Source organism: Electrona antarctica, assembly GCF_951216825.1.
Source record: "Electrona antarctica genome assembly, chromosome: 5".
Classification (NCBI taxonomy): domain Eukaryota; kingdom Metazoa; phylum Chordata; class Actinopteri; order Myctophiformes; family Myctophidae; genus Electrona; species Electrona antarctica.
Window position 1 is genome coordinate 28,731,592 of NC_136810.1, and position 12,500 is coordinate 28,744,091.

General features: G+C 45.0%; 1 protein-coding gene across 1 annotated transcript in view; it reads right to left on the reverse strand.

Annotated features, from left to right (window-relative positions):
* The window catches only part of LOC306923926 (serine/threonine-protein kinase BRSK2-like), a gene marked incomplete at both ends in the record, with an annotated part of 353,012 nt that overhangs the window by 122,040 nt on the left and 218,472 nt on the right, over positions 1-12,500 (reverse strand). Inside the window, one exon of the mRNA XM_079502271.1 lies at positions 10,731-10,825. Coding sequence (XP_079358397.1) covers positions 10,731-10,825 — 95 coding nt within the window. The remainder of the gene's footprint in view (positions 1-10,730; positions 10,826-12,500) is intronic.

A 12,500-nucleotide genomic window follows, 5' to 3' on the forward strand; every position in this document is an offset into this window, starting at 1 on the left:
TGTCAAGGAGCCCCATGTATTTGGCCGCCGACCCCCATTTGAAAATATGTTGTTCCAGATTAGAACAACATAGTTGTAGTTTGAGTAACCTATACTTTTCCCCCCAGTGCGTTTCAGTGTGTGGTTGTTGGAGCTAGCCGCCGTCGGCTAGCTGAGCATGAGCTTCATGGGTATCTTTAGCACGGTTGCTGTGCAGTAGCTGTTGCCAGATATTGCGATAGAAAGAAGCAACCCGATCTATGAAAACAAGCCCCAAAGAACGGACTAGGCCACACTTTAAACCTACATACATCGGCTTCTTGACAATAGCTGAGCATGAGCTTCATGGGTATCTTTAGCACGGTTGCTGTGCAGTAGCTGTTGCCAGATATTACGATAGAAAGTCGCCGGGTCCCATAGACAAATAATGCACTTCCGGAAAATTTGTCTGGCTGTCGCCCGCTGTTAAAACGTACTGTAAGCATCTACACTTCAGAAAACTAAAACACAACACACAACTACCAATATTTACAAGCGGATAAGCAGACATGGCAACACTGGCAGTGCACTCTATGCGGCTGACGCCTGCTCTGTTTTCCCCCCTGAGCCAGTTAGTTGGTGGCTGATACTTCTGCTGCTGCTGCTGGGATAAAGACAACTAATTAACCAGAGTGGCTCTGTCTCTATAGCTCCTCCTGAAGCAGCATACAACTTCAAAGTTACCCCTCCCCCCTGGCCCGGAGAGAGACGCTACGGAAACAAGTAGTTGGGATGGATGGTGGGGAGGCAGGATGCAAGGAGATAGCATGGGAGGAGAGGAAGGAATGGTGTTGTTGTGTAATAAAGACACACACACACACACACACACACACACACACACACACACACACACACACACACACATGCTATAGTGTCTTTTTTGGGGGGGGGGGGGGAGATGGGGGGGGGGGGGGGGGGGGGTTCTGTGGTTTTGCTAGAAGATTAGCCGAGTCTGTTATTGATGTCAGTCATAACATTGCAAGACTGCAGAGCTGATTGTTTCGGGAGGGATAGGCACGGATGGATGGAGAGATGGAGAGAGAGAGAGAGAGAGAGAGAGAGAGAGAGAGAGAGAGAGAAGAGAGAGAGAGAGAAGAGAGAGAGAGAGAGAGAGAGAGAGAAGAGAGAGAGAGAGAGAGAGAGAGAGAGAAGAGAGAGAGAGAGAGAGAGAGAGAGAGAGAGAGAGAGAGAGAGAGAGAGAGAGAGAGAGAGTTGGGAGATGGAGGATTCTGCAGAGACTGAAATAATTGCCCCCTGAAGCGAATAATTGCAGAGCGAGGTGAAGACTTGAAGCCCAGAACGAGACGTGGCCACAACCCAGGTAGACACACAGCCGCGTTACCCACAATGACGCTGCTTTTAAGGGGAATGGGGGGTGTTAAGTAAGGGATAATATCTGGCTTGGTGGTCATTGTCGAGAGATAATTCACATTGTCCGTCATTGTCGGGAAAATATGTCCGCGGATATTCCGCTCAAGAAAGTAGTTCCTTCTGGGCCACATTAGTGGATTAAGTGAAAGCTGGCTAACTGCTGCCAGCGAGCAACATTAACCTAGTTAGTGTTCGTATTAAAGTTACACTGAAGATTTCCATTGAAAGTACAGTTCGACAATGTGAATGGGACTTCTTTAGGGATATTTAAATTGACGTCATTCATCATAATCTCTGGTTCATGCCGCGGCGTTGCAGTTGACATACCTAAGAAACACAATGACTAAAATTAGGCAACTGCAGCCTGCAGGTAATATTAGGATGCTTATTGCGTCCTGATGACATGATAGGCTGAGGCTACTATTACTCTAGGACCTGGCTAAGATATGTACTGTATGCGCTTCATTTAGCGGAGAATATTTCAACTGAGCCATGTTCGAAGTAGCTGTCTGGTGTGGTCATTTCCGGGTATTTCGCCCCGGATAGAGAATTCTTCACGGTTCCTAAGTTGTTCGCAGCGGTCATATTAGTCAAGAACAGTTGAGATATTCTCCGCTAAATGAAGCGCATACATATCTTAGCCAGGTCCTAGAGTATATGAGAGACACTCACCCGATGTGATGTTTCCTGGATTGGAGGACAGAATCTTGCTCCACCTTTCCCTGTCTGTTGTGGTTGGAGCCCAGTATCTTTGCAAATTTCCCTCACATCTGTGGCCAGTCACAGACATTATCTGCCTGCTCTCCAGGCCAGCATGAAAGAGAAGTTGCACAGCTGTGCTCCTCAAGCTATGATTCGTATACCTTCTTGAAAGTCCGACTGCTTTGCTGATTTCGGGTAACACATGCCCAAGGAAATTGTGTCCCATGGGCTCACGAGAATACCACACTGCTTGACTGTTCAGTAGCTGTTGGTCTTTTTTTTAGTGGGTGCAGGTAGAAAGCTTTAGCATCAAGAGGACAAAGTGATAAATACTTTGTAAAACTTGCAACGGGGCAGTTAGGATTATCAGCCTCTGCAAAGATACATCCCCTGTAATTTTCTTTACATGGATCTCTGGCATCTTTGTGGTTCTCAGCATTGTGAGTGATAGAAATATACTCATTGCCATTCTCATCGTGGTTCAGAATAAAGGAGTCTCTTGTTCAAGTGTCTATTTCCCTCTCTTCCTCGCCTTGCCAGATGTAGTTGGACATCAAACCATACTTTACAGGCCAGTCCGCTTGCTGTGTTGGGAGACAGCACCTCTGAGGCCAGTCCGCTTGCTGTGTTGGGAGACAGCACCTCTGAGGCCAGTCCGCTTGCTGTGTTGGGAAACAGCACCTCTGAGGCCAGTCCGCTTGCTGTGTTGGGAGACAGCACCTCTGAGGCCAGTCCGCTTGCTGTGTTGGGAGACAGCACCTCTGAGGCCAGTCCGCTTGCTGTGTTGGGAGACAGCACCTCTGAGGCCAGTCCGCTTGCTGTGTTGGGAGACAGCACCTCTGAGGCCAGTCCGCTTGCTGTGTTGGGAGACAGCACCTCTGAGGCCAGTCCGCTTGCTGTGTTGGGAGACAGCACCTCTGAGGCCAGTCCGCTTGCTGTGTTGGGAGACAGCACCTTTACAGGCCAGCCTGCTTGCTGTGTTGGGAGACAGCACCTCTGAGGCCAGTCTGCTTGCTGTGTTGGGAGACAGCACCTCTGAGGCCAGGCCGCTTGCTGTGTTGGGAGACAGCACCTCTGAGGCCAGTCCGCTTGCTGTGTTGGGAGACAGCACCTCTGAGGCCAGTCTGCTTGCTGTGTTGGGAGACAGCACCTCTGAGGCCAGTCTGCTTGCTGTGTTGGGAGACAGCACCTCTACAGGCCAGTCTGCTTGCTGTGTTGGGAGACAGCACCTCTGAGGCCAGTCCGCTTGCTGTGTTGGGAGACATCACCTCTGTGTTGGGAGACAGCACCTCTGAGGCCAGTCCGCTTGCTGTGTTGGGAGACATCACCTCTGTGTAGGGAGACAGCACCTCTACAGGCCAGTCCGCTTGCTGTGTTGGGAGACAGCACCTCTGAGGCCAGTCTGCTTGCTGTGTTGGGAGACAGCACCTCTGAGGCCAGTCCGCTTGCTGTGTTGGGAGACAGCACCTCTGAGGCCAGTCTGCTTGCTGTGTTGGGAGACAGCACCTCTGAGGCCAGTCCGCTTGCTGTGTTGGGAGACAGCACCTCTACAGGCCAGTCCTCTTGCTGTGTTGGGAGACAGCACCTCTGAGTGCCTGATAAGCTGCACATACTGTAGGGGGTGGTGTCGGCTGACATCTTGACCCATTTTGCGAATTGTTTTAATGACAGATGAAAACACTCCGTTGCTGGATTTGAAGGCAACACAATTCATTATGTCAAGCTTTGAGAAGTGGCGACATATCCCAGCCCTAAGTGCAATGTAACTGGCAATTGAGTAGGAATTTCCATTGGTATTTTGTACAGATGCATAAAACGAACGCAGCACGTGATTCAGGGGTTTCAGCTCCGTATGTGTCAAAGTCTGTTGACATCTTCTTTTCAACGAACCAGTCTCTTAAAACCTTCATTGCCCATTCCGTGTATATACTCCTATGTAAACATACGAAAGGGGCATTTACTGTATGCTCCCCGCTGCATGCACACATGAGTAATGGTGTACTCACGCGGTAAACGTTGTGGTGTAACAGTATCCTTCCAGGAGCCACGAGAGAGAGAGAGAGATAAGTGTGTGTCATGGTTATGGATGAATGTTTGATGTCAAGAGTGCTGGTGTTTGTATTCCAAGCCTTCAATTCAACAGCACGAGAGAGAGAGAGAGTTACAGTACGTTTTAACAAACGCATCTTCCGGAAGTGCCTTATTTGTCTATGGGACCCGGCGACTACCGGCGATAGCAGGCAAACAGGCGATGGTCGAAAAGTGGGCGGAGGAACCCGATAACGGGTGGTTGGGCGATGTGTCGGCCAATGCGCCCGCTGTTAAAACGCACTGAGAGGGAGAGAGAGAGAGAGAGAGAGAGAGATAGAGAGAGAGAGAGAGAGAGAGAGAGAGAGAGAGAGAGAGAGAGAGAGAGAGAGAGAGAGGAGGGGTGGGGGGGGGGAGAAGCCTCATGCGCTATAAGATATAGCAGCGGTTCTTAAAGTGGGGTCTGGGGATCCCCAGGGGTTCCAAGGGGTCCATGACTAAAGGTCTGTACACACTAGAAGCGTTTATTTTGTGCTATTAAAAGGACACAAAGGAGACTCTTTTTGTCTCCATAGGGAACCACTGCTGGTCATCAAATTATTGGCTTATTGGCTTAGACAAAGACAAAAAGATATCAATGAATTCAAGTCTGAATTGAATTCATTTTGGGGATGCATTTTGGGGTTCCCTTTAAAAGACCACTTCACTCATTTTCAACCTATTTTCATATAATGAATTGGTCATCACTAATGGTCATAATAATATGGTAACCATGCAGGACCATTTTTGTCTACCCAATCTGTCTCATAGGAGGGCTGTGGACAGTTCCAAAAGCCCACCTACAGTACCAGTGACATTATCCGTAGGCGGGTTTGGTCATTTTGAGGGAAAAAAAGTAATTTGATCTTGTGTGACGCGCTGTAAGCTTGTATATCTGCTATATATTTGAATAGCCCAAATACAATACGGTGGTTAAAATCTTTTGTAATGCTGTATTAAAAATTTTTGTTGGGGATCCCCGCCAAGGTCCCTTGGGGGTCCCCAGACCCCACTTTGAGAACCACTGGTAAATCTTGGATGAGTGAATCCTCTTGCTTATAGTATACTGCTATTGCACATACTCATGTATGTATACTCATGGAAAACTAAATAATTATGTTGCATTAGTAATTTGTATGGGTCACAGCAGACATTCATGCATTGTATACAGATTGTATTTATCAGTTGACAATTAATTAACTAACGAGTTTTGAATCATTTTCATGAAACATTTTAAAAATGAGTATTTCTCAATTTATTTCTGCATTTGTAAAAAATGAAAAAAAGAGCATCCCTAATAATACCTGCTATATTCCTGTGTAGTTGCATGGACAAAGTCACAGCAACGCACATACATCCACATGGACGCACACACATGGACACACACACACACACACACACATGCACAGGAGGGAGCGACGACACAGAGACGAACCGATTCAGTCATTAGAAACGCGCTGCATCAGCAGAAACCTGCGTCCTGCCAGAGCACCATGAATGTTACGCATCTGTTGCTATATTTCACTTCTATAGAGGACAGTCAGCCACACGTTCATCTGTTGCTATATTTCACTTCTATAGAGGACAGTCAGCCACACGTTCATCTGTTGCTATATTTCACTTCTATAGAGGACAGTCAGCCACACGTTCATCTGTTGCTATATTTCACTTCTATAGAGGACAGTCAGCCACACGTTCATCTGTTGCTATATTTCACTTCTATAGAGGACAGTCAGCCACACGTTCATCTGTTGCTATATTTCACTTCTATAGAGGACAGTCAGCCACACGTTCATCTGTTGCTATATTTCACTTCTATAGAGGACAGTCAGCCACACGTTCAGGTGTCCATTTGTAACTCCAAGTGTTAACCCCGTAAGGGTACGGACAACGGACGGTCACACCGAACTTTGCGGTGACACCTAAATCTGCCTATGGGGCGGATTCTGCCAGCGTAATGGAGCAGGTCGTTGCGAACGAGTTACGTTTATGCATTCTATAGCAGTGGTTCCCAAAGTGGGGTCCGGGGACCCCTAGGGGTCCTTGAGGGAGTTCCAGGGGGTCCCCAGCTGAATGATAGTTAGGAACCAAATGGACCCTTATGGGTCTGTAACTCTGAGAGTGTACAAATGGAACCAAATGGACCCGTCAGGGTCCATGGGGGTCTCTGGCATATATTTTTCAAATGGGGGTCCACGGGCTAATAAGTGTCAATTTGGGGGTGTCAATTTGGGTGTCAATAAGTGTCAATTTGGGGGTCCTTGACAAGAAAGTTTGGGAACCACTGTTCTATAACCTGCATCTATCTCTGGTCCATATATCGTGAATTATTTTACTTTTTGTCCAAAAAGCGTATTTTAGACATGAGTTGGGGGGCTCAGAGTGTTCCCAGTTCCCACTAAGGAAAGTAGGCTTTCAACTCCACAAAACCGTCTTTGTTTTGGTGATATTTTTAAGACGAGAGGCTGTGCAGCCTGTGAAGTGTGTGCAGAGGCTCAAAAATTCCCATAGGGTTAAGGAGAAGTCCTTCAAACGCTATGAACCAGAGTTAAGCCTGCAGCCATAGCGCATCTCGCTCTCTCTGCTGATTACTGATGGTCTGCAGCATTATTCAATTGACACGCACGCACGCACGCACGCACGCACGCACGCACGCACGCACGCACGCACGCACGCACGATGCCAAGGCTATAGGTGGGAACTGACCAACAGCAAAAAATAAAATAACATAGAGCTAAGATACCCCCATGGAAAGAGATGAAAATGAAGAAAAAAATAAACAGAAAAACAAACAAAAATAAAGATAACCCCAGAGGTCAGAGGTGAGTTTTACTTCTTCTGAACAGACACAGCTAAGATTCTCTTCTCCATGGTCACAGGCAGCTGGACCCAACTCGTAACCCACGCCTAGCAACAGCTGCGTTACCTCGACAATGATCACTCAAATTCAAAGACACACAAAACAAACCTCTGTAAATAATGACCTAATACCTGGCAGTTGAAGTGTTCATGTGGTGAGCCCAGTATAAATGACTGTCATTGTAATGCAAATGTAAGAGAGAGTACAGTAGCTCTATACTTACTGTAACTACTATATAATCAATGTTAACCACTTGGTAGCTAAACAGACAGTAAATACCTTGTACATCTGATTACATTTGGTAATGTTTGGTCACAGCTTGTTGAAATGCATTGCATTTGTATAGTACTTTAATATAGTCTCAAAAGTACATTATGATAGGTAGGAGATGTAGTCGACCGTTGAGTGTTTTCTTATTTTCTAATTTGGCCCCCTCTGTTTGGACATCCCTGCCTTACGGGGTCCCTGAATAATTGGCCCCCTCCTTTACATTGAGTTGTGAGCTTGTAGATCGGCTATTTTCACAGAACGCCCCCGAATAGGGACTCTGGGGTGTGTTTAAATCGGCGGTTCTCAAACTTTAAAGATGGAGTGCTGTGATTTTTGTATTTTCTTCAGTTTTTCATGTGTTAAATGAGGTGACGGTACTTCATTAGCTAGACCACTAGCACTAGGTGTGGTTGTTATGTGCAATGATGTCTTCCCAGGGTTTTTTCCTGGAGGCTGAAACCTTGACAGTCCAACAGGCAAACCAGGCATTCTCAATGAACTGGTGGGTGTGTCCACATAACAACTTTAAACAATACTGTACACTTATTTGAAAAAATAAATAAAATAAATAATAATCTTCTTCCTTATATAATAATAATACCTGATGATCATGTTTTAGGTTGGAAAAAAATCTCGGCACTCCATCTTTAAGGGTTCCTTGAGGGGGTCCCAAATGGACCCGTAACTCTGAGTCACGGAGGTTATTATTTAATACGTCTGAGAATCACTATGTGTCAGGATTCTGTGCATGGTAGCAGGTGAAAAAGCACACTCTCTTCCATGGTTGTACCTCGCTCTCTGTCACCTTTCACCACCGTCTGTAGCACAGCTACACAGCAGCTCTACTGTACAGCCACTGATACAACTGTCACCGCTGTGTCAAAACAAATAGCAGCTCTGGCGCTAAAAATATTCACACGTAATATGCTGCTCCTGCTCGCATCAGGCTGGCTGTTTAGCCGTATATGAGCTACTGTAGAGAGAGAGAGAGAGAGAGAGAGAGAGAGAGAGAGAGAGAGAGAGAGAGAGAGAGAGAAAGAGAGAAAGAGAGAAACTGACACCGCAGGAGGCCAATAAATACCAACTGTTTATCAAACGGGCTTCTCGGTCTGGATTCTAATAACATGTCTCCAGGAGTGATGCAGAATGCGTGCAGGCCACTTTTTCCATTTGCAGATAACCTGCACAAATTCACATGCTGCTGTTTCCCACTTTCCCTCATAACAAACAATTACCTCACAACAGGCTGTATTCTCTCATTGCCTGTTTACTCTCTCCTTAATTCTCTCTCTCGTCACTGTCGCCAGAAATAAGCACCCAGGTCTATAAAAACTAGCCTAAAAAGAAGCGACTAGGCAGTTTAAACCTACATTATGTGCATTGGCTATTTGAAAATAGCCGATCTCACAACGGGAGACATTTGCGACAAACATTTTCAGATGGTGTTCTGCAGAGAAATACATTAATTTGGGTGTCCTTGACACGTGTAGCAACTCATAATGTAATTACTGCTCATAATGTAATAAGGGCTCTGAGCAGTTATTACATTATGAGTTGCTACAACACGCAAGTATTTGAGAACTGGTTTAAACAATAATTACAAAATGTGGAAGAATGCCCAAATAATTTCACTTTTAAAACAAACATGCAACTATAAAATAATTATAAGAAACGGAAAAACAAGCCCAAAGTCGCTTAAAGCAGACATGGCAACACTGTCTCTCGTACCGCACAGGGTACTCCCACACAGTATAGAGTCACGAAGATGCATTCGTCAAATGTTTTGAATACAAGCCTTTCACTTAAATGTAACATAATATTTTGGTATTTTGGTATTGCTACGTTTATTTAAAGGAGAGAAAACAGTGTACTTCTTCCACTACACAGACGTGAGGGCCAATTACAGCCAAGCCTCCACAAGCACTCTTGAGCCAGCACTAAATAAGGCATGCAGCCCACGAGGGGCGTTGGGACTTTCATTTCAAAACATATTTTTCTCCTCCCTACTGTTTTCCTGACCTAAAAAAAAAAAGGAGTGTGTGGGGGTTAACGAATAACGGGAGACCTAATAAATAGCATTTTCTTTCCCCTCTAGAAGTTTCTGTATATAGCAGTGTGGGGGAGTTAGGATGATTTGAGCCTATTAAAGAGAGTCTCTACTTTAGGAGGTGCCTGGGCAGAACTGGAAGTATTACGAAGGACACCCGTCATGCCAGTAATGGAGCGTTTGTGCCGCTGTGGTCAGGAAAACGCCCTCGCTGCCACAAAACCACCGCAGAAGAAACCCAGAAACAACGTTTTCTCAGCTTAGAGCTATGAACAACAACCTTACCTTACGCTATTGTCAGTATAGGGTTGCCAACCGTTCCTTGACATACGTAAGTAAGTAAGTCAAAGTCAAAGTCATACGATTTGTCACACGCGTTACCGCAGTGAAATTTGTTCTCCGCATTTGACCCATCTCTTGGAGCAGTGAGCTGCAGCCAAGGAGCGGTGAGCTGCAGCCGTGCCGCGCTCGGGAATCATTTGATTAGTAGATTTGACCCCCCAATCCAACCCTTTGATGTTGAGTGCCAAGCAGGTAGGCATTGGGTCCCATTTTTACAGTCTTTGGTATGACCCGGCCGGGGATCGAACCCCGACCTCCCAGTTTCAGGGCGGACACTAACCACAAGGCCACTGTCTGGTGTAAGTAAGTAAGTAAGTAAGTAAGTAAGTAAGTAAGTAAGTAAGTAAGTAAGTAAGTACATTTTATTTATAAAGCACCTTTCAAAACAAAGTTATAAGGTGCTGAAGTGAGCACAGAACAAGCAATCAACAAGTTAAAACAAACAGGAAACAGCACAATAAAGTAAAAATACAATATAGAATTGAACGAAACCAAATTTGCTTACACAAATTGCATGTTTTTGGATTGCAACCAGATACAGAAATAGTTCACCACATGATACCGACTGCTATTCAATTACAGTATATCTTCTTACAGTATATGTCCAATAGCAAAAGCTGCAGATCTATAAGCTCAAAACACTGCACAAAGCTTGTGGATCTGCTACTTGTGATATGTTTGTGTATAGTATGATCAAGCAGGGTGTTAATTTACAAAAAACGCTTAAATATGGACATAAGAGGTTTATATCCGACAGCAACGATATACCCTATACGGTTGCTACAAGGATAACGACTGGATTCACATTAATACTGTCAAAAGTTCCAAATCCAACTCCACCACAATTCACAATATTGAACGTTTAGGCCGTCATCATCAGCTGCACACATCACTGTACCCACAGGCTACTTATATATAGGCTATACTGCCTATCAAGAGATTTAATTGGAAAGGGAAGAAGTCAACTCTAAAAATACACTCAGAGGAAAAGAGCGAAGAGAAGAGAAGACAGGCACGTCTAAAAGTGGAACCCATATAGACTGGTTGACTTACCTTCATTAGTACCGACTCACTGAGCTTCTCCCGGTTGACAATCTTTATGGCGACTTTCTGGCACGTGACACAGTGGATTCCCAGCTTGACCAGCCCTGCAACACACAGACACCATACAGTACAATTTGTTAGGACAAGTTGTGCTTCTCCAACTTGTGCCGAACACAATCATTGTGAAGCGCCTTGGATGAAGGTGCTATATAAATGCACCATACATTTACCAAGACAAAATGTTGTATACAGTAGATATCATATTACATGCTGGCCTTGACAGCCCATACATCCAAACAGAAAAGTCCTATCTGATTGCTTTAAACAACGTTCAACACTGTTAAACTCACTTCTCACTCACGCATGCCCTCTATTTTTTTAAATAAAAAATAGCCAATCTTATGAGCTTACAGTGTGAGGATGTGACAATGTTGTACAATGGTAGAGTACGATAACACAATATAACTTATTCAATTGGAGGGTGGTTGTATTTTGTTTCCCTTCTATTGAGATCATCATTATTGAGGTCATGTCAAAGGTCATGTCTCACATAGGATCTGGCATGAATTTTTACTTGATGGTTCAAGATTCAATTTATCCCCAGATAAGCAGGCAGGCTCTATTAGCTCAATGCTAAGAATATCAGCACTAGCGCAGGAAACGGGGTTCAAATCTGGGGTAGAAGAGGAAAGTTACAAAGTTTAATAATACATAAGTCAATAAAAAACTTTTTGTGTATATATTGCAATATTAATGCGTGCCTTGCGTGGTTGTCACAAAATCCCAAGGCACACCTGTACTGGACATGGCCAACGGAACACCAAGGCACACCTGTACTGGACATGGCCAACGGAACACCAAGGCACACCTGTACTGGACATGGCCAACGGAACACCAAGGCACACCTGTACTGGACATGGCCAACGGAACACCAAGGCACACCTGTACTGGACATGGCCAACGGAACACCAAGGCACACCTGTACTGGACATGGCCAACGGAACACCAAGGCACACCTGTACTGGACATGGCCGACGGAACACCAAGGAACACCTGTACTGGACATGGCCAACGGAACACCAAGGCACACCTGTACTGGACATGGCCAACGGAACACAAAGGCACACCTGTACTGGACATGGCCAACGGAACACCAAGGCACACCTGTACTGGACATGGCCAACGGAACACCAAGGCACACCTGTACTGGACATGGCCAACGGAACACCAAGGCACACCTGTACTGGACATGGCCAACGGAACACCAAGGCACACCTGTACTGGACATGGCCAACGGAACACCAAGGCACACCTGTACTGGACATGGCCAACGGAACACCAAGGCACACCTGTACTGGACATGGCCAACGGAACACCAAAGTGCCTCGGCAGCAGTGGTGGAAAGTAAGTACATGTACTCAAGTAATTTTCGTACAACTTCTACTTCTACTCCACTATACTCTTGACAGAGGCAAATATTGCACTTTTTACTCCACTAATTATTACTACTACTAGTTACTAGTATACTTTTGATTTTGATTATTATTATAAAACATGTATTAACTACTTCAGCCCTATACATTTCAGCCATTTGAAAATTTAAAAAACAGATTTACAAGCTCACAATGTATCGCATCGCGACAATTGTGAGCTTTTATATCTGCTATTTTTAAAAGATTTGTATTATATTTGAATGATTAAATACATTTGAAAACGTGTGAGTATACTTTTGGTACTTTGTTGATGTCAATATGTTGAATTACTTGTAACAGTATTTCT